The 23,392-nt window shown below is 46.1% G+C and overlaps 1 protein-coding gene across 2 annotated transcripts in view; it reads right to left on the bottom strand.

Moving 5' to 3' along the window:
• RPS6KA1 (ribosomal protein S6 kinase A1) overlaps positions 1–23,392 on the bottom strand; it is a 109,948-nt gene that overhangs the window by 34,820 nt on the left and 51,736 nt on the right. For both annotated transcript variants that reach the window (XM_063140112.1, XM_063140113.1), the window contains 2 exons: positions 16,047–16,100; positions 2,263–2,379 (listed from right to left, as the gene is read on the bottom strand). In XM_063140112.1, coding sequence (XP_062996182.1) covers positions 2,263–2,379; positions 16,047–16,100 — 171 coding nt within the window. The remainder of the gene's footprint in view (positions 1–2,262; positions 2,380–16,046; positions 16,101–23,392) is intronic.

The raw sequence follows: 23,392 nt of genomic DNA, 5'->3' as shown, positions 1-23,392 counted from the left end.
TCACAGATCTATGCATCAGGGCAGTGTGTGAAACACTGATCAATTAGGCCAGGACATACAGCTACACCCACCCTGAACAAAACTTGAAACCCTGGCCTAGACATCGGTCAACGAGAATGCTGCTGCTACAGAACTCACACCATCCAAGGGACTACATAACACAAACAACTGGGAACCTGGTTTTTTGGATGAAGCTGGCATGGAGAGTACTGACTCAGGTTTGATTGCCAAGTGACAAATCCCGCACAGTCTTTCTCTGAGATTGCTTTTAGAATGTATATCCTGCCATTTTTGGAACAACTTCTGAAGGGGAGGGCTCTTTTTCAAAGCTGAAATGTATAACTGTCTTAGGTCAACCATGGGACAGAAAAGACTTTCTTCTTTGTATTACTCTCAACTGAGAATGAGCTTTTACAAAAAAGGAGGAGAAAAGGGGGTGGGGTGGGGGAGAAAGGGACATTTGAAGAATTAATCTGTGATTTTTGCTAACAAAAAGAGCCACAAAGATAGTTTTTAATTTACATTTACTTAAGGCATATTGCGCCTGTATGGGTAAATTGCTTAATCAAGCCATCATTTGTTTTAATTGAATTGAATCTTCTTGTAGGCTGCAAACATTTTTATAGGTCTTTGGGGTTTTTGTAGGCCCTAGGCACTGTGCTTATCATGTCTAATGGATAATTCAGCCCTGAGCTGAGTTACAGGGTTAAGGGCTGCATCTCTACATCATACACACCTGGGAATACGTCCCATTGAATTGAAGAGTAGACTTATCTAGAAATGTGCTGAAGATCTTGTGAAGGTTTAATGAGCGGCTCCCTGTAGCAATGCTAATTTCCTTGTCATCTTTGTGGCAATGATAATTTTCAGGCCAACTCCAAGGCCATTCCTCCTCCCAGTCAAAACTGTATTTATTTCAAAATTATAAGAATATTGCATTCTGCATGTTCACAGGATCTGGATTTGGATGAGGCTGGAAATCTTAAGCTTCTGGTCCTCATAAAGGCAAAAGATCTGATGACAAGTGGGTAGCCACTACTGACCGCTTGGAAAGGAGAAGGGAGCCTTAGGCAGAGTTTTCAGTCGATTAAAAAAAAAGGGGGGGGAGCATGTGCCTATAAATATGTTTGTGTGCCTGCCTACATCCAAGTCACTTTTCCGTCAAAAAAAAGAAAGGGAAAAAATGCAAATGTTATTGCATTTACACCAGATCATCCATGTTAGCAATATTGCAGAGGGCACAACTTTCTGCACACTGCATTGAGAGTAGCACTGGGGCGAAAATTCGCCTGGGCCTCCCAGGGCAGGAGACGCCCCACGTCCGGCCTTCATGGGCCCCGCTGGACATGCCCGGCAGATTTTCGCCTCAATGCTAGAAGAGGGTGCAGGTCAGGGCGGAACTAATGCACCCTGATCTGCATGCTTTGTCCTTTCCCACTACTGCATTAATGGTGGTTGCCTTTAATGCAGTGTGTGTGTGTGTGTGTGTGTGTGTGTGTGTGTGTGTGTGTGAATACTCATTTTTTCCAACCTTGGGGAAATTGCATGCCCCCCCCCCCCGGTGCCAATTATGGCCTTAAAGTTTTAGGGTGACCATATGAAAAGGAGGACAGGGCTCCAGTATCTTTAACAGTTGTATTGAAAAGGGAATTTCAGCAGGTGTCATTTGTATGCATGTCGCACCTGGTGAAATTCCCTCTTCATCACAACAGTTAAAGCTGCAGGTGCCCTGCCCTCTTTTAAATCTGGTCACAGTATAGCTGCAGTATAGCTCCTGCAGCTTTAACTGTTGTGATGAAGAGGAAATTTCACCAGGTGCTGCATGCATACAAATGACACCTGCTGAAATTCCTTTTTCTATGCAACTGTTAAAGATACAGGAGCCCTGTCCTCCTTTTTGTATGGTCACCCTACTTAAAGGCCCTCTTAAAATATTGGATTAAGAGGGTTTTTTAATGGCGCGGGGGAGAGGAAAAGCACACTTTCCAGGGCCTCCAGAAAGTGCGCAATTCCGCCAGCCATGCTAGTGGTGTGCCGGGGGAATTGTGCAGTTTCCAGAGGTCCCAGAAAGTGCGCTTCGCTGAGCGCTCATCTGGGCCATCTCCTAGAATGGGGCCAGGTGAGCACCCACTGAGTTCTCTAATCCCTAGTTAAAGAGAGTCCTTCTGATGAGAGCTGGCCACCCTGGACAGGACCGCCCACCTCACTCTTCCCTCAGTTCAGGGAGGGACAAACTTAATCTGCATGTAACAATGTACTCACTTTCCCAAAAGAACCCTGACCCAGGACTTTCAGCAGCTCAAACTGTGACGGATCGGCCTTCTCAGACCCCTCTTTCACAAGGTACGTGATGGTATATTCTTGGATAGAGCCTTCATTCTGAATTGGGGGAGGAAAAACAACAACAACACCAAGGTTAGCAGGATTTATGGACTTAAACCAGGAAGATGAGCCATGGCTCCAACCGCAACAACAAAACACCCAGAGACGTTGCGTTGGCTTGGAGCTCACGAAAAGCAGGCTGACTTCCTGGTCGACTTCAGAAGACGCAGGTGGTCAGAAACGGCAAAACTTACAGCGATAATGAGAGATAAATCAACAGCCACATTTATATTTGAATGGAAACCTCTGAGAGAATTTTTGCAAGAAGCAGAGAAAAATGATGTATTTGTCTGTGGATTCAGTGTATGAGATATGGGGCATGTCTACACGAGACCTATATCCCAGGAATGTCCCAGGATTGTTCCTGTGAATCCAAATGCCACACAGGGGATCCCAGGAGCAGACAGGGAAGATCCCTCCATTTTCCCGGGATAACCCTTAGGTGTAGAAAGGGCCATAGTTAACTTAGAAGAAAGAAAAGAATTTGATTATTGTGTTAAATAATAACAAGGAGAGAATTTAATTCACATTTTTGATGTGTAGAGAACCAAAAATACACTTTAACCTTGGTGTGCGTACTTGTTTTTCTTTCTTCTTCTTCTTTCCTTTTCCTTATCTTTCTTCTTTCATCTTTCTTCCCCCGCCCCGCCCTAGATGTAATGTCTCTATGTAATGCTTTTAAGTCATGTATGTTTATGAAACAATAAAAAATTGATACAAAAAAAGAAGACGACGACACTGTTGGTCACGCACAAAACTCACCTTCTAGTGAATCGCCCACGCTGAACGAACCAGTGCATATGAAGTGCTTTAAGGACTTGGGAAAAACACGGCATGACTATGCGATTGTAATCGAGGGACGTGCCAAGGCCACATTATAGTTCTAGTATCTAGAAGACAGTCAGATGCGGGAGGCGGCATCAGCAGCGCACACGCAGCTATACAATGACGGTTTTTGAAAGAGTTCTGTTTAGCATCTTTCTTATCCTCATTCCCTGCATTTCAGGGACCAGCTGAACATTACTCAAGCAGAGGTAGGTAACGATAAGGTGCAAGTTGACGGCAAAGAGGTCTGAACTGAGAAATCGGGAATTTTAAAACAGGCTCGGGGCAAACGTTAAGCAAGATATACAAATTAACCTAGGGAGGTCGTGGGCTTTCCCACACTAAAGACCTTCAAGAGGCAGCTGGACAGCCACCTGTCAGGTTCATTTAAGGTGGATTCCTGCATTGAGCAGGGGGTTGGACTCAATGGCCTTATAGGCCCCTTCCAACTCTATGATTCTATGACAATGGAACCAATTACCCAGGAAGGCAGTGGGCTCTCCCACACTAGAGGCCTTCAAGAGGCAGCTGGACAGCTACCTGTCAGGGATGCTTTAAGGTGGATTCCTGCATTGAGCAGGGGGTTGGACTCAATGGCCTTACAGGCCCCTTCCAACTCTACGATTCTACAATTCTATGACAATGGAACCAATTACCCAGGAAGGCAGTGGGCTCTCCCACACTAGAGGCCTTCAAGAGGCAGCTAGACAGCCACCTGTCAGGGATGCTTTAAGGTGGATTCCTGCACTGAGCAGGGGGTTGGACTCGATGGCCTTAGAGGCACCCTCCAACTCTACGATTCTATGATCCTATGATATGATAACCACCCCGAAGTGTTGGCGGAACTGTAATACGATGGTACATTTTTTCATATGTGGTGGTCGTGTGTCCTTATACAACCGTTTTGGCAAGAGGTGTTTGTAGAAGCTGGTAAAATGACTGGGCAAATGATTAATCTGCCTCCAGATATGGGGCTGTTATCGATATCTATACAAAGACAATGACAAACTACAAAACAAAGAATGACTGACTGTCTTATGGGCAGCAGACTGGAAGGATATTGCAGCTAGCTGAAAAGGGACCCATGTAAACCCACATTACAGCAATGGTACCCCAGAGTTTGGTCAATCGCTCTTATGGAAAAGCTGGCCCAAATCAAAAGTTAACTTTAAACAAGACTTCTATGCAACTTGGCATCAATTTATAACGTAGATGATTAGGCACAAGAAAACATTAAAACCACCACAGACTCACAATCAATTATGCAAAGATTTGTTAGGATAATGGAATATGAATGGATTCGGATAAATGAATAGAGTATAGGCAAAGCAATCGCTGTATTGTAATGCAGGATATTGATGTCAGATGGTAGTCAATGTATTCCAAAGTTGTCATATTGTTTATTAATGTTTTGTTAAAAAAATCTATAAAAATAATTATATATATTAAATATATAATATTTATATTTAAGGCTCAGGGCCTCTGCAGGCCTGTCAGCTCCTGCATTGTGTGGGCCTCCAAAAAGGTGTCCATTACAGGGAAGGGCAGCCAAGGACACAAGCTCTGGGAGAGCAATGTTGGGAGAGCTTTACCACGAAGGATGAATTAAGGCAGGGATGGGGAACCTAAGAAGAGCCCTGCTGGATCAGACCAAGGGTCCATCTAGTCCAGCATTCTGTCCACACAGGAGCCAGCCAGCTGTCAACCAAGGACCCACAAGCAAGACATGGTGCAACAGCACCCTCCCGCCCATGTTCTTCAGCAACTGGTGCATAGAGGTTTACTGCCTCTGATGCTGGAGGTAGCACAAAGCCAACATGTGGCTCTCCAGATGTTGTTGGACCACGACTCCTCGTGAAACAGCGTGGTCTCGTCCATTTGCCCACAGAACCTCTGAGAAGCAGTACATTTGAAATGGTACAGGCATCTTCAGAAGAGCCCTACATGGTTTGGGTCCAGGCTATCTGTGGGATCGCCTTCTCCCGTACAATCCGCCCCGCACACTCAGGTCCTCTGGGAAGAATCTGCTTCAGTCAACCAAAACTAGGCTGACGGGTATTACCCAGAGGATCTTCTCTTCTGCTGCTCCCAGACTGTGGAACGGCCTGCTGGAGGAGATACGTCAACTTAACAGTCTTTTAGCATTTAATAAAGACTGATCTATTCCGGCAGGCCTATCCAGTGAAATTTGGGAACGTTTTTAGGATGTTTTAATCATGTATGTTATGTTTTTAATGAGTTTTTAATGTGTTTATATTCACTGTTGTTCCCCGCCTTGATCCAAGTGGAGAGGTGGGTAAGAAATAAATTATTATTATTATCATCATCATCATCAACAGACCCATGGCCCATCTAGTTCAGCTTCCTTGTTTCCCCGCGGCGGCCAGCTGCATGCTGACGGGAAACCCGCAAGCAGGATGTGGGAGCGCTGGGCCTCTCCCACTGTTGTTCCCGAGAGGCTGGCGTTCAGTCACATCCGCAACAGCCCCTTCGCTTTCCGCAAAGGATCGTTTTATGTTGCAGTCATCCCCTTATGTTGCAGCGCAGGCTTCACATTGCAAGGCACTCGCTACACGTCTCTGCAAAGCACCCAGAGAGCTTTGGCTATTGGGTGGTATAGAAGTGTAGCAAGCAAATAAAAATAAATAAATAAATAAATAAATAGCCCAAAAGCCTCAGAATCTGCTACAGGTCCAGATCATATCACATGCCTATTTCCTCACCGGCCTTCTGGCTGAGACTCAATGGAGGAGTTTAAAAAGAAAATTGGATCTGATTTCATTTGTGCTTTGAATAATAATAATAATAATGTGGTGCGTCTACCATTTGCATTGATGGATCTTCTGTCCTCGCTTTTAATAATCCACGCACTACCCTTGCACATGCATATTGTATGTTTGCACATGTAAATATATGCCAAATGCGGGTATCATCCACGCATCTGACGCAGCAGGGCTGCAGCCCATAATAAAACATACGGTACAATAAATGTGCTAGTCTGGGGATGCGGGGGCAGGCACAAGATTCTCATCTTTGCCCCAGTGACGTGCTCCTGGCAGCAGGCAAGCGTTCAAGTCGGCAGCTTGGTGGCTTGCAAACATGTGCTGTTTTCAGCCGGTGCCATATGTGTCCCCCCCTCATCCCGCTTCCCCTCGCAACCTTCTTCCGTCAACATCGAGAGCATTTTGCCATCTACTTCCCTTCCTTTTTGGCGGGTGGCAAGGAGAGCAAACGTCTGTGCCGCCAAAATTACCCACCACACCAACACAAACGCCCCGGTTTGTTGCGAAACACAGTTGGTGCGGCTGGCACATCAAGTGCCACAGACAAAGCCGCCCCCCACCCAACTCCCCATCCATCTGTTCAGCTTCATGAGCAGTAATGTAGAAGTAGGCGTCTCCGTGCCTCCTGGCAGCCTCTGTGTCCCATTCCCACAACCTCCCTTCGGGGAGAGATTGAGGAAATGCCAACACTTGCAAGTGGCACGGTCTGAAACCAGGCTTTATGTAATCAGAGAGGAAGTGGGGGAATCAGAATCAAGAAGGCTGAGTGAGTAAACTCAGAAGTCATATTCACGGATGGGTGTTGCCGGGCTGCCTGAGAGCAAGGCGTGGCAGACGGCTTGCGAGTTTCACTTATAAAAAGGAAAAGAATCGCATTAAGTGGACCTCAGAAGAGTTTTGCTGGATAGCGCCAATGGTACACCTGCTACCGGCAACTTGGCTAACTCAAAGCCCAAAGTACATTTATATTGTGTTTTTATATTGGGGTTTGTTTTATACCTTGAATTGTACTTGATGGCTTTAATTTTTGTGAACCGCCCAGAGAGCTTCGGCTATTGGGTGGTACAGAAATGCAATAAACAAACAAACAAACAAAAATGGGAAAACATAGCATAGGAGGCTCAGGATTTGGAATAAGCGATACCTATTGCATGCTAATAAATGAGTCAGTTCTTCGTCTAGATATGTGAAGGTTTGTAAATAGTTTATATGTTTGGAGCCTTTCACTCTTTAAGAGTCATCCTTTTATTTTTATTTATTACATTTATATCCCACCTTTTTTCCTCCAAGGAACCCAAGGCAGCATACATAATCCTCCTCCCCTCCATGTTATCCTCACAACAACAACCCTGTGAGGTAGGCTGGGCTGAGAGTCTGTGACTGGCCCAAAGTCACCCAGTGGGTTCCCATGGCTGAGTGGGGACTAGAACCCGGATCTCCTGACTCCCAGTCCAACACCTTAGCCACTACACCACACTGGTTCTATAGCGTTATTATGTGAGTTAGTTTATCCTTCAGATATGTGAATGTTTGTAAATAGCTTGCATGCTTTGAGCCTGTCATTCATAATGTGGTAGTCTTTTTGAAACTCATAGTTTTATACAATGAGGCACACCTGTATGATTTATGTGATTTAAATGGTGGATATGTGAATATATAAACATGTATTATTGTTGTTGTATCTTGAAGAACGACCTGAGGGTCCAAAACACGTTGGAGTCACATTAAACATCCTTTTCTTCCTTCTTCTTTGTTATAGACTTTTTTCTGGTAGTTCCCACGAGATGTTCCTACCCCCTGATGCATAGATCCCTCTCCGCAACAGCTAACACGGGCTGAAGGCTGCACTCCAAAACTTTGGGCGATGTTTATGTTAACAGGGCCAGCTACCCCAATCGATACCTTAACTGCCCTATTTAAGTGCACTGTGGTAGTGGGTCGTGGGTTCTCCCACACTAGAGGCATTCAAGAGGCAGCTGGACAGCCATCTGAAAAGGATGCTTTAAGGTGGATTCCTGCATTGAGCAAGGGGTTGGACTTGATGGTCTTATAGGCCCCCCTTCCAACTTTACTATTCTACAATTCTATGATAAGTCAAAAGGCTGCCCCCCCCCGCTTTTCTTTAAAAAAAGTAAGGTATCAAAGGTTGCAGTTCTATACACACATATGCTATTAATAACATACAATAAAACGTTTTGACTTTGACTAAATACACCAGTGAGAATAACCACCACTTAAATAAGTGGAACTTCCTTCTGAGTTAACATGTACTGGATGAGGCTGCAAGTCAGCTGGGATCCTGCGGATCTGGGATGGTTGGTTCACACTTCAGTTGCTTCATCTGGGCTCAATGACTGGCACCAGAACACTTGAGACAACGTCAAGTTTGATACAAGTATTTCATTTGAATCGAAAAGATGTAGAAATCCTACTTGTGACGACCCAGCAATTCATCACTTGACAGGCAGATGAACATAACATCCACTTGCTATCGGGTCTCTTCCGCCCTATTTGAAATTCCTACTGTTAAAAAAAACAGGTGCCAAACCTGGCAGGCTTTATATCAAGCAAGACCATTGGCCCAACTAGCTTGGTATTGTCTCCGTGATGGGTACACAACGTTTGGGGGCTGTGGGCATGTTTGGCAATTTGAGAAACTGTCCTGGGCACCACCACAAAATGGCTGCCAGGGGAGGCATGGCAAACAACAAATAACCTGTCCAAAAGACCAAGTTCAAGGTGAGACCTGAGTCCCAACACACTAAAAAAATTCTTTTGAACTCACAGTTTGCAGCAGAAACAGAAACCTAATTCACAACAACCCCAGCTGCTGGTAAGAAAATGTGTTAATTTAAAATGAAGAAGTAGGGCTTAGAATAGGGAATGTCAATCGGCACCAAGAAATTTGTTCAGTCCCATCCCATCCCCCCACCACCTCCAGGTGCTACATTGCTTGCCACTGGTCTACACTAACTTGCAACATCTCTCCAGGATTTCAGAGACATAAGACTTTTTCAGCCAGGGGCAGGACATGGAATCTTTGCATGTAAAGCATATTGTTGACCACTGAGCTGCATCCTTTCCTCCAGTAAGCCAGTCCCATCCTGCTGCCTGGAAGTGGCCCAAAGCCGTTCCAGTGCTCTTGGGTCTACTCTCTTTGCGGTCTCCCAAACTTCCTCTGTACAAGTGATCCAAAACCACCGCCACCGCTCCCCATCACCCCAGAGGTAATGAAAACAAAACGAGACGCTCCTAGCTTCCAGGAAACCGAGCCAACTTCTGTCACTGTTCCACGGTGCTCTGGCCAGAGGTTTCTGCATGCAACCTTTGAAACATTTCATGAATAATTTCCAGGTGGTCTGGCTTAATGCACTATTTCAGGGACTGAATCTCTGCATTGGTTTGCAAAAACAACAAAGAGCCGGCCATTGCAAACTCTAGCGATGCTCTGTTTGTTTGTCCTTTGTATTTGCGCCTCTCCTTTCTCCCACGGCACTCGAAGCGGCTTACTTTGGCTTCCCCGGCAGCCTCCCATCCAGGCACTGACCAGGCACAGACCAGCTGAGCTCCAGCAAAGCGGTTGCATCGTGTGCCTCCAGGCCAAGAGGCCTTTGGACCAACCACATGATGAGAACACAGGACGTTTCCTAGAGATCTGCAATGCAGCTGTGAATACTTTGGAGTCCTGCCCAAAGAGGGGAAGGATGCACCAGTCACCCGTGAAGCTACTTCACTGCTCCTGCTAAACTAAGCTAAGCGAGCGCGTGCAGGGGACACAGACGGCCTGAAGTACTGACCGGGTTGCTGAGGTTGCCAGTGGAAAGCATCGGCAGCCGGCAAGGTTCGGAACGGCGCTTCCCGTGCAGCCATAGAGTGAGGAAGGTGAAGATGCGAGGGAGCCGGGGTTCCTTGGACATATCCATCGTCCCGTTCCAGCCAGAGTGGCACATGTCCCACCACCAGATCCCCCTGGGCTCCCTAAGGGAGCATGGCCGGTGGCTGTAGACGTGCTATCAGCCAGAATGGCCTCCGTTTCATGGAGAAATCCCCACCGGCACAGGTGCCCAAAGCCAAGCCAAGCGAAGTGTGGAGGCAGTGCAGCCTACAACGCAAAGCAGGTCGAAAACAGAGTTTCCTGCCCTCTTTTGAAGCAGAACACTTGTGGTAAAGTTAGCTTTGAACACCTCCCAGCTTTCACAACCCAGTTTCACTTTTTTCTGTTCAAAGACGAGCGTCTCCGCTGAACCTCGCAGGGCCTGGTTTTTTAAAGAACAGCTCTACAGGAGACAGAGTTTACTCCCCTCCACCAAAGTGACATAGACACGGTCAGCCTCACTGTAGAGAAGGGCTTCAGTCATTAGAAAAGGCAACGCGAAGCGGCTGCTTCAAGCTCTCGCACTCGCCGCAACCAAGGGGTTAACATGTGCATGGGAACGCTGCAAAAGTGCATGGGAGGGTGAAGGCGGAGAACAGGAAAAGTGGAAGAGCTCCTCGCAACGTCAAAGGCGGTCCCTGAATTTGCTGATCGCATGCCCAATTCCCACTGCCAGGGGAAACGCGAACTATATCTCACAGGTTTATGCACGTGCACACATGTAGAGCGGTGGGTTTTCAAAGGGCTGATGTGGGGTAGCAACTGGAGTGTGGAACTAGGCTGAGGAGGGCTGGGTTCAAATCCTCATTCTGCCATGATGCTCACTGGGTGATCTTGGGAGACTCACTGGGCCAGTTTGCACAACATGCGGACTTGCCATGGGTTATTTAACCCACAATGAGCTGCAGTGCATGTGGCTAACATTATGAATATGCCCCCCACCCCCCGCAATGGGATTACGGCATGTTATCTGAACCCGGCTGCCATGACACAGGCTCTGAACAACAGGCCTGGCCGCGGACACTCCCTGCTCAAGCTAAGCCCCACCACTTGAGGAGCCTGAGGCGAGGGACAACCACCGCCTTTCTCCAAACTATGTGGAGAAAGGGGTTAAATTGGAAGGATTTCAGTAATAAATTAAAGCGCTGTGAATTATATGTACTGAGGTGAATTATTGTCAGAGTGGGTGTTAAATGTAAATAACTGCACATGATAATTGCCAAGCAGACACGTGGGATTTCTGAGGTAGTTAAAACAAACTGATTAAAATTTTATTTTAAAAGCTCACAGGCTTTGTTTCATAATAAAACAGTTTTTTTTTTAAAAAAAAACCTTTTTAAAACCTCTCATCCAATCCTTTCACTCTTCTCATACACGCTTTCCTTTCTCTCACACATTCACTCTTGAACTTTCTTTATTATCAGTATTGATTAATATACACCGACTGACTATCTGCACACCACTCTCAAAAGACACCACTCTCTACTCTGAACCTCAAATTCTCCAGAACCCAAGTATTCTACACACCAAGAGCTAACACACACAGAGAGCTCCCAATCTCCTCAGTCATTCCCTTATATAGCACTCCTCCCCCTCCCAAGACATTCTAACTCCATCCACTTAGGTCAATATTCTAAGCACCACAGACTTACCAATTCAGACATACATTAGGGAACTGACTTGTGGGGTGTAACGCCACACCGGCCACAGTGGATTATTTGAGGGTTAAACAACCCTCACATAACCCTACTACAAACCAAGGCCTCCCTGTTGGTGCTCACTCATAGCCTCCTGTGTGGGCAAACCTGTTGTGGACATCAGCAAAGAAGACTTACTCTAACCTGGGCAACTAACCTCCTCCTGTCCCCTGACAATATTTATCTTAGTATCTATGCCTCTAGGTTGGCGTATTCCCAGGTCTCAGGAAAAACAAATGCGTTGAGCAAATGTATTTTTTGTCTCATAATGTAAGATCTAAGTCAGCCTTCCACAACCTGATGGACTTCTCCAAAATGGAATTTGCCCTCAGGCTGAAAGGGGTTCGGCACTGCAGCCCCATAATACATACCAGGTCAGCTGCTTTAAAGAAAATCAAATCGAATCACAGACAAGAGATGACATTTTAAGCGACCGATTTAGCATTAGAGAGGTGAAAGCATAGCTTAGGTGGGTGGCTGATGTGCTTCCCTTGGAACTAAGGTGTGGAGAGAAGGGACTGGAAGGAGACAGAGACCTCAAAGAAGCAAAAAACCTAGCCTGACCCCTTGAGGTTAAAACGATGAACTAGGGAAAAGGGGTGGAGAAACTGCTAATCGTTCCACTATCAATAGTCATATAAGTGGAATTCTTAAGATGTCTTTAATATACTATGTAACAAAAGTGTTCAATATAGTTCAAATAAATCTGAACTATACGGTATTACATAAAACCATAAAAAAACATAATACAAGCCATAAAACCACAATAAACAATAAAGCCAAAACCAAACGCATTTCGACCCTATATGGTCTTCTTCAGTGGTAAATTTTAGTATTCCACTGAAGAAGACCATATAGGGTCGAAACGTGTTTGGTTTGGGTTTTATTGTTTATCGTGGTTTTATTGTTTATGGTTTGTATTATGCTTTTTGATGGTTTTATGTAATATCAAGGAGATAGAGACCTTTCACGTTTCTGTCTCCTTCCCCAGTAAAGGCCAGTCAAACCTTTCCCAATAGTCTTTGGGGTATTTTAAAAATGGTTAGCCTGCTCTCCCCTCCTCAACAGACTAAAACCTATGTCATTTCTTTAGTTTAAACCACTGTTCTCTTCTCCTTCCCAGCAACGAAAAAAATACCCAGCCCAGCCCAAAGAGCTATAAACTGCTAGTTTCCTCCTTGAACTGTGGCACCAAGAGTTGTCAGTGCAAGAACGGAAAACCACAATTAATACTTGAGTGAGCCCAAAGGTAGACTCTCCCAACACACTGAAAGCCAACACAGCTGTTCATAGGGGGATTAAAAAATGGTCATCTAGACATCACGTCACACTGACCCTGTTCGAACGACACACAAAGCCACAGTGGTTAAGCATTTTGAGCTAAATATTATGGCTTAGCGTGTCGTGTGAACCATTCCTAACTACGGTGGCTACATAACCATGGTTTAAACATGCTCACTAACCATTTGCTGCAAAAGAGTCAGCGTCCTAACCATGGCTTAGCATGCTGTCTGAACAGGTCGACTTGCTTATACTTTTACAAATAGTTTTGATCAGCCATAGTAGCACAGAATGCACCAAAACATCCTGTCTTTTTCTGAATCTTAGCGGTTTTCCAGTTTTGTTTCTTGCTTTTTGGATCAGAGTGGCCCCTCTTTGGGGGACCTGCAAAATGGGACAAAGTCCTACCAGTTCTGAGCATTAGAGTACCATATGGTCTTCATGGAAATGATGCACTGACTACTTTCCTTAGGCAGGTCCCAAAGGTGATGTACATGGTGGGACACGAAAGGTGATTATAGAAGGATACATGTAACAGAGCATGGATAGGAAGAAGTTTTTCTGCCTCCAATATTAGACTAGAACTTGAAAATCATTCAATGGAACTGATTGGCAGGAGATTCAGGACAGACATAGGAGGCATGTCTTCTTGGTACATATAATTAATTTGTGGGATTTGCTGCCACAAGATGTGGTTAAAAGCCACCTAAACTATTGGCCATTAAAAAAAAAGCAGGTTTTTTTCCCTCAGATCCATGGAGAATGACAGCACAATCCTATACATGCCTACTCAGAAGTAGGATTGTGATGTAAATCTATCAATGGCTGCTAGTCTTTATGGCTACTACAATTTCAGAGCCAGTATGCCAGCCTTTCCTAATCTGCTGCCCTCCACATGTTTTGGGTTACAACTCCCAGCACTCCTGATCATTGGCCATGCTAGCTAAGGATGGATGGGAGTTGAGGTCCAAAACATCTGGCAGGCACCAGGTTGAGGAAGGCTGGATGGGAGTTGAGGTCCAAAACATCTGGCAGGCACCAGGTTGAGGAAGGCTGGATGGGAGTTGAGGTCCAAAACATCTGGCAGGCACCAGGTTGAGGAAGGCTGGATGGGAGTTGAGATCCAAAACATCTGGCAGGCACCAGGTTGAGGAAGGCTGGATGGGAGTTGAGGTCCAAAACATCTGGCAGGCACCAGGTTGAGGAAGGCTGCAGTATCCCAAATGAATACCAGTCACTGGGGAACAGCAGCAGGAGATGAATGTTGCCCTCATGACCTTCTTGTGGCTTTCTAGAGGCATCTGGTTGGCCGCTGGGGCAAATAGGATGCTGGGCTGGATGGACCATTGGCCTGATCCAGCAGGACTCTTTTTAGGCATGGATAGATCAATATGTGCCCCAGTTTCATCCTCTCACTCAGTGTTCCCAGTACAGGTGAATGTGAGGTTCCAATAGACACTGAGAAACCAACACTGCCTGACCACAAGAATGTGGCCAGTTAGAACATAAGAAGTTCCAGGCTGGATCAGACCAAGGGTCCATCTAGCCCAGCACTCTGTTCACACAGTGGCCAACCAGCCATCGGCCAGGGATGAACAAGCAGGACATGGTGCAACAGCACCCTCCCGCCCATGTTCCCCAGCAACTGGTGCACACAGGCCTTTTGCCTCGAATACTGGCGGTAGCACACAACTATCAGGACTAGTAGCCATTGATAGCCTTCTCCTCCAGGTAATTTATCCAACCCCCTTTTAAAGCCATCCAGATTGGTGGCCCTCACTACATCTTGTGGTAGTGAGTTCCATAATTTAACTATGCGCTGTGTGAAGAAGTCCTTCCTTTTATTTGTCCAGGATCTCCCACCAATCAGTTTCATGGGATGACCCCGGGTTCTAGTATTGAGAGGGAGAAAAATGTCCCCCTATCCACATTCTCCATACCTTGCATAATTTTGTACACCTCTATCATGTCTCCCCTTAGCCTCCTTTTTTCCCCAAGCTAAACAATCTCCTCATAGGGAAGATGTTACATCCTGCTATTGACCTGCTTCAAGATTTCAAAGAGGGATTACTATAGCCAGAGAACCAGGAGAAGTATCCTGTTATTCATAACTTATCATTGCTGTATATTGCAGTTTACAGAGTAGCAAACAGGGGAAAGGTCCCAGCTCCAAGGAAGGAATGGGCAAAGCCAGGATAGTAAAGCTTACAGGTCTCGTAGGGCAGGGATGGGGAACCTGTGGCCCTCTGGGATGTTGTTTGATTACAACTCCCATCATGCTTGACCATTGGCCATATTGGCTGAGGCTGATGGGAGTTGGAGTTCAACAGGTGCCCCACCGCTAACATTAAGAGAGACTACACTATGGAAATCCATATATGGAACTGTGAGGCAAGGTGAGCAAGAAGAGAAGATCCATAGCAGTATGTTGGCTAAGTATTGCAATCGTGCTACTGGATAAATCCACACTGAGGCAGGAGAAGCCCCCCCCCCCAGGCCTTTTTAAAAAAAGCAGGGTCTAGGCTTAGTAGATGAACTCATTAACCCATAATTCTGGAGTTGATGTAATTCAGAGAATTCCAGCCTCAGCTTCTTCGGTTTTCCTTTTCAGGTTGCAAAAATGTTTGAAAAATTGATAGTTTCTAAATGCACCAAAAGAAGTTAAAGAACACAACACACATACACCCCCCAGATGAATAATGTGCTAAAGTCTCAATATTGGTCCACACTGAGATTTTTTCAATGCCTAAAATCACATCTGAAGTAATGTCAACACAAAACTGTAGAAGGGAAGCCAAGTTGGTTTGCAACCTGCTTCATTCATGAAAACAGGATTGTGAACTGTTAGTAACATGCCACTGAGACCTGAAGTCTGCTTGATGCTGGAAATGAACATCATTTGAGGACAGGCCGTATTGCTTTTGAGAACAGGGCATATCGGTGAACTTGTTGGATAGCAACTAATGCCTCCTTCCAAACTAACCTGCTAATGCAACAGGCGTCCGCACTTCCAAGCCTGGGTTTAAGAGCAAAAAGACAGTGAGTGACCTCAGGGGGAAAGAATGATGCACAGCCTACATTAACTCAACTGAAATCCTGCACAGAAAGAAATTGCCCGTCCCTCAGCATCCACCCAAGATATAACAAGTGAGAATGTGAAAGAAGGAATCTTCCCCAAGCAGGAGTTTTGCAGCAGAATTTTACCTTATCTGCAGTGTTCGCAGTGTCTTTCTCTATCCAAGCGGGCTCCCGCTTTGCCTGCAGGGTAAACAGAAATTAGCACGTGAGCAGACGCTGGATGGATGCCAAATTAGAATGTCCCTAAAAGGTTCATCTAAAGCAGTGGTTCTCAACCTTCCTAATGCCGCGACCCTTTAATACAGTTCCTCATGTTGTGGTGACCCCCAACCATAAAATTATTTTCGTTCTTCTCTACACGATTCATTGTCATGGGATGGTTTGCTAATGAAAATAATACATAACAATAGCTTTAATAATACAAAAGATGATACATGACATAGTTCAGTCAATACAGTTTCCTAAGACCATCGGAAATATGTTTTTTCCAATGGTCTTAGGCGACCCCTGTGAAAGGGTCGTTCGACCCCCAAAGGGGTCCCAACCCACAGCTTGAGAACCGCTGATCTAAAGCAAGAACATCATTTGCAGGCAGCACCAAATTGCCAGCACCAGAAATACAGCATAGGCAAGGTTGTGAATTCCACGTTCTTCAGAAATCAGATGTTTGGCACTGAAGGTAATATCTAATGTGCCTTAGTTTCTCATTTTTCCAAATGCAATTCTTGTCCATACTGATGCAGCCAAGAAGAGAGGAGTGGAAAGGAAGTTAATGACTGGGATCGGACGACATGATAACCAACGGTGGTGGGTTCAAGAGTCAACAGTCAGTTATTGTATCTTCTGGGAGGTCTTTTTCACACCACAGTTGGTTATTCAGCGGAAATAACCAATGCAAATAACCAACACTGTGCGGGGCTGATTATCTGAACAACCGTGTCATGTGTTGGGCACCGTTGACATTTTCATCACACACAGTTGGTTATTTTCAGTGACTACAGAGTCCCCTGGCAAGAGTGGCAAAAGCGGTGGCTGCCACTGTAGTCTAGCTGGCAGATCTCACAATGGCTAATGGGATAACAGCAGGAGGACTGATGGGGGTGGGGGGGAGAGGGCAGGGGATGTGTTGATCAAACACACAGTTGACTAACAGTCAACTCGACGTTGACCTTAATCCACACCACAGTTGATTACTGTCATGTCGTCTGGAGAATACCCCCTCAATAATCAACCGTGGAGTTGACTATCAACCCACCATTGACTATGGTGTTGTCCGAATGCAGCCAATTTCTCTCTGCTGTACTTTTCCTTGCAAGAAATGCATTTTGAATCCAGGAAGTAGATGTCACAAAGAAGATTGCAGAATTTGGATACGTTTTAGCACCAGTACCCATAGCCCCGGGAAGAGATGCCAACTAGATATAGCTCTACTTGGATATTCACTATTCGCATTGAGCCACTTCTTTGCCACAGTATTTCTACACTGCCCCTCTCCCCACCCCGGCCACACACACTACTTCATCATCTGCCCAGGGCTTGCAAAAGTCAGGTACTCTTAAACTCCTTTTCAAGAATCCCTGTAGGTTACAACCAACACTGAGTGTTATAAACCTATAAACAGTAAGAGTGGGTTCTCACAACACAATGACACACACTCAAGGTTGAGCACAGGTTGTTGTGTTGTCTGAACACCGTCGTAAATCACGTTACAAAGATAAGAAGGTGAGAAATGTCAATAAACCGTAGTCAAAAGCCAAAGTATCTGTCCGAAACCGGGTCAACAATACTGAAATCAGGAAAGTGTCAAGGCGTAGTCAAAGTCCAGTCCAAGGTCAGGTTAGGTCCAGGCAAGGTTCAGGAGCCGGTAGGCAAGGACCAAGGGCAAAGACAGGGAAGAACAACAATTGCTTCCAGAACCGCTCAGAGGCCCCTGCATGTCTTAAATAGGGATGGCGATGATTAGGGATTACAGTCAGCTGCATTCGCCTGCAGCCGGCTTCTGCCTGTTGCTGGAGAAAAACCACTCTTCAAACGCTCCCAGGCTCAGCTGTTCCTTCTTTCCGCTCTATCTCGAGCTGAGGCACAACAAACGCTAACAAACCATGGTTTGCTAACCAGGAACAACCGCTGAAGAGAACCCATGGTTTGTTAGGTTGTGAACTGTGGGTTGTTTGTGGTTAACAAACCATGGTTTGTTATCACAGCTGGGTTCAGACGACACAACAACCTACAGTTCAACGACAACCCACACTCAACCCATCCCAAACCTTGTCTAAGACTTCTTGTGGTACAGTTCACTCTTCCCTTGCTTCACCAATCATTGAGATTGGTTTAGGAGCTCTAAGCTTTGTGACGAGACAAGTCTCTACACTGCATTTGGGAAACGCTTGTATTCAAAACCACAGGACCGACGCACAATAGACATCTACCCAGACTAGACACCATTCCTGGGAAAAGGGAAGTTCCCACAGCTCGAATTCCGTTGCCCCACAACTTACAACAGATGTCTGAATGTGCAGTATAGAGATTTTGCTCTTTCTAAAAACCTGCCGAGCCCTCCAGACTGCAGGCAGAAACTGGAAAGTTAAACTGCAGCCCGTGCCACAAGGGCCCTGACCGCCCAGAACCCTATTCCAGGGAGCGAGACAAAGTTGCTTTACTCAAGCAGAACAGGAGTCCCCCCTGCCTTCAAAATGCTGCTCCAAAACAATCACAAGCATTGCATCACTTAAGACATGGTGGCCAAGTGTGTTTCCTCTGAGTCCATCACATGCTCACCTGCCGGATGGCATTCCTGCTGAAGTGGAGGTAGGGTTGTATTTGCTCCACCTTGTCCTCCTGCTCTTACCCCAATACACCCCTGCCCGTGATCTTTGTTCCTCACGTTCCTCATGTTCCATTGTCCAAATATTTCCCGCTCCTCTGATGCCGGTTATAATTGGAACTGCCTCCCAGGCATGCCTGTGTGATTCCGCCTCTCTTCCTTCAAATCCCTGCTCAAAACCCACCTTTCCCATAAAGCCTTTGGCACAATACCCTCACTTCCATGGCCTCACTCACACTGGGCCTGTTCAGACGACACGCTAAGCCATGATGGTGAAGCGTTTTGAGCTGACCATGATGGCTTAACATGTCATGTACAGGGTGTTTCCCCTAACCATGATGGCTACAGAACCACAATTTAACCATCCTCCCTAACTAACCACATGCTGCAAAAGGGTTAGCGGCCCTATCTGTGGCTTAGCATACTGTCTGAACAGGCCCAGTAGGTGAAACAACTACATCTTGCTTCCCTAATTACCTCTGCCTCCCCTTCTCCTGACATTTCCCTTGTTGAGTTTTAGATTGGGAGCTCCTCGGTAGGGACGTTGCCAGTGCCCAACTGGGTCTGGGAGTCTGGCGGACCTCCCGACGTCCACTCCTCCCGGACTCAGTTGGGAGTTTCTGGTGTGAGTGCGGACCCCGCTTGAGCACCCGTTCGGCCCCTAGAATGCAGCCGCCCACTCTTGTGCCGAAATTTCACAATCCTCCCCCCACCCCCGTGTCAGTTGCGGAATTCCCCCCGTTGTGTCAGCAGCAGACGCCACTGACACAGCAGGGGAGTGCACAATTTTGGTGCGAGGGCAGGCGGCTGCTGGGTGCTCGCTGGGCCAAGCTGAGTCTTAGAAGAGGCTCATGCGCCCCAGCTGGTGATGGTGAGAGTGCCTGCCAAGGTGGGCGCGGGTGAGTTCACCCACCCCTACGTCCTCAGGACGGGGATCTGAACTGTTGTGCTCAGTGTAGAACCACGCACACTGATGGAGCTGTAGAGATGAACAAATGATTATACAGATAAAAGCTCAGCCTCAAGGGCAAAGAGATGCATAGTGCAGAGATCATCGTGGTTATGGAAACTAGTAGGTTAACATGCTCGTGTCTTGAAGCTACTGGGAAAATCCAAACTCCGTGTGCATTTAAAGTTATCGTAAGAAAATGGTGAATGGTCTATTTCCTAGCCCATGCCCCCATCCCACACACACCCAACCTGAAGAGGAACAAGCTTCCTGGAGTGTAGGAGAAATGTTAAGTTATGAGCTGTTAATGTATGTACTGAGCTGGGAGAGACATTGGGAGAGCGGAGGTGGGGGTGGGTGGTGGGTGGGAGAGGTCAGACCTGAATCAATACTAGCAAGCTTTTTTCTGAGGAAGCAGAGGTAGATAAGCAATCAATGGCATAACCTCCAGCCGTGTCAAATTTCTCAGCACTGTACCTATTTTTAAGCCTCTGAAGCAGCTCTTTTGACAGTGCGGATGTGTACCAAAAATCACCCCACCACCCGCTTGCAGTTGACCAAATGGAAACACACCACTTGGTCTACCAATTACCTGAGAGATTGGGGGGTGGGGAAGAGGAGGAGGGACAATCCATACAACCCCGCTTGTAATCCCTGGGGATCCGTCTCACTCTTTCGGCATACAAGTTAGCAATTCTTCCCAGGACCTTGCACTAGGAAATGTGAAAATCCAAGTCGGAAGCCCCTTCTCAAAACCTACCTGTTTCTCTTCAGGTCTTCTGGTCCCCTCTTCCTTAGCGGGCACCCTGAGCTGAAATTCATCCCCAACTGTGCTAACTGCATTTGGTCTCATTTCAGTCCTTGAATGAGGGGCCGCTGCCCGGTGGCGGATCTTTCTGCATGCAATCCCTCTAAAATTCAATCCCTGACGTCTCCAGTTAAAAGGATCAGGTAGCAGTAATAGGAAGAAATTCCTCCCTTCGTGAGACCCTGGAGGAGGGTCAATGCCAGACCAACCTGCGGCTCTCAGCCCCATTTCAAAAACCCTCTGCATGCGAGCTGTTCATGCTTCTAGCAAGAGCAACCTGTTCCTTCCCTGGCAGCCTGCTGCGTGGAAAAGAAGAGGGCTATGGAGAAAAAGAGGCGGTAGACAGAGAGAGAGAGAGATAGAGAGGGTGATCCACCCATGTTTGGCTCAGGCCCTGCTTAACACTGGCTTCGGCCATGCTCGCTGTCGTGTTTCTCAGAAACCTCCTGCTTTCGATGAGAGACAAACGATGAGGCCTGCTAGGTAATCTACAAAGCTTTTATTAAGCAGCAAACATCTCTTCTACCTGAAGCTCAGCTAAAAACTTTTCTTTTTCCTAAAGCTTTTAAAACTTGATTTTGTTCTGACTTTATACTGTTAGTTTTACCCTACCCAGTGCCTGTTTACCCTACCCCGTGCCTGTTTGCATTCTCTTCCCCTCCTTATTGTTTTATTATGATTTTATTAGAATGTAAGCCCATGCGGCAGGGTCTTGCTATTTACTGTTTTACTCTGTACAGCACCATGTACATTGATGGTGCTATATAAATAAATAAATAATAATAATAATAATAAGAGAGTCTAATCTCTTGGAAACTTCCCCCTAGGCAAAATTATGCAAACTAAGCGAGACAATTATCCGACCAAGGAGAACAAGAAGCCCCTTGCCAAACTCCCATAACTTCAGAGAGCCTGGTGTGGAGGCAGGTTCTGGCACAATCCTAGTCGGACCGACTTTCTCACACCTTCCTTCCGCTCTGTGCATTTTAGCTTCCGGCAGACCCTAGCATCAGCTAGCTTGTCGGGACGCTCTCCTCTGGAAGAAAACTCACTTCCCACTGAGTGTGTAGGATTTGGCCTTGAGGAGATAAGCTCTGAAGAAGGCTGACTCCCAGCTGGTGAATCGCCTGTGACAGCTTCCTCCCCCACTGGTACAAGCTGGCTGGTGTCTGGCGCCTCCTCCTCTAGGTCCAAATCTGATTCTGATTGATTACTTGAAACACCTTCTCCCAAAACAGGGGCAGTAGGGTTAGACATGACACCCACTGCCAACATGCAGCCCTGACTCTGTAGTAGGTAGGAATGCCAGAGGAACCCATCTGGTGGTGGTGGAGTTTGCCGAGTTTTCATCTGCTTGCCCCCACCCTGGACTTGGGCACTTTTCCCTGCGAGCTGGCCTGACTCAAGCTGTATCGAGTTGGCCCAACGTGAAGATTTTTCCATTATTATTTTTTATAGTTATGCAAATAGAAATGTGCACAAATTGCTGGCTCGCAATTTACATCAGTTATGCAATTTGTGCTTGAACTTTGTGTAAATTACACTATTTATTACTTTTCTATACCGCCCAATAGCCCAAACTCTCTGGGGAGTTTACAAAAGATTAAAATCTTAAAAGCATTACATAAAAACCATTACAGACAACGAAACAATTAAAAACAATCAACAATCGACAACATAGGACCATTTAAAATCTTATCGCAGGCTGTCAAATGTCTGGGAGCAGAGGAAAGTCTTAACCTGCCACTAAAAAGGTGACAATGTTGATGCCAGGCAGACCCCACTGGCAGGAGCATTCCACAATCAGGGAGCCACCACTGAGAAGGCACTCTCCTTTATTACCTCCCCCACCCCCAAATGTGTTGTCTTCAACATTTATTATTATTATTATTTATTTATTTATTTATTTATTTATATAGCACCATCAATGTACATGGTGCTGTACAGAGTAAAACAGTAAATAGCAAGGCCCTGCCGCATAGGCTTACATTCTAATAAAACCATAATAAAACAATAAGGAGGGGAAGAGAATGCCAACAGGCACAGGGTAGGGTAAGCAGGTACAGGGTAGGGTAAAACTAACAGTATAAAGTGGGCCTTCATCTTTTTTCTTTATTATTATGACATCTCTGTAGCAGCACCCACCATTTGGAAAAAACTCCCTCATGTGTTTCAGGTAGCAGAATATACGGCATCTTTTAAGCACCTCCTGAAGACACACTTGTTCACCCAGGCTTTCCCTGGGTTGTAAGTAAACTAATTAGGCCACTCCATTTTACTGCTCCAAAAAGTGCTTCTCCACCTGCCTGGCAGTCATCCTCATCATCAACCACAACCACAACTGCAAACTAACAATTTGCTGCCTCTTTCATGGCACCCGAAGCCAGCTGCTTGCAGTGGTCGCCTCGCTTTGCCTAATGGTAGGGCCGGTCCTACCTGGGAACAGAGCTAACACCAGCCAGTAACCCCTGAGGCAGAGCAGAGGATTTGTATCCTGTCTCATCAATCCCATGTTCCAACCGCTTCACCACACTTTCTCTACGTTGCACCATACCAGTGGGTGGCATAATATAGTAAAATAATAATAATAACGGCAAATGGATGGTTCATTAGTACGTTCAATACTTAAAACCACTGTTGTATTCGCTTGTGATTTTCCCATAAGGAGCTGGCTGGCCACTGTGGCCGAGTTTAGGCAACACGTTAACCCACCACAGGTTAGCATGTTGTCTGAACGCAGCACGTTTTCTTCATGGTGGGTTAACACGTTGTCTGAACACAGTGCATTTGCCGCAGGGTGGTTTGTTAACCATGCAGTGTGGTTTATTTTTCTCAAACAAGCCACTTTGAGGACCCAGGTCTTGTTAGGGTGCTCAGAAGCCACACTGTGT

Source organism: Elgaria multicarinata, chromosome 13 (genome assembly GCF_023053635.1).
Source record: "Elgaria multicarinata webbii isolate HBS135686 ecotype San Diego chromosome 13, rElgMul1.1.pri, whole genome shotgun sequence".
In the NCBI taxonomy this organism is placed as follows: domain Eukaryota; kingdom Metazoa; phylum Chordata; class Lepidosauria; order Squamata; family Anguidae; genus Elgaria; species Elgaria multicarinata.
Note: the sequence above shows the minus strand (reverse complement) of the source record. Positions and strands in the feature narration are given on the sequence as shown.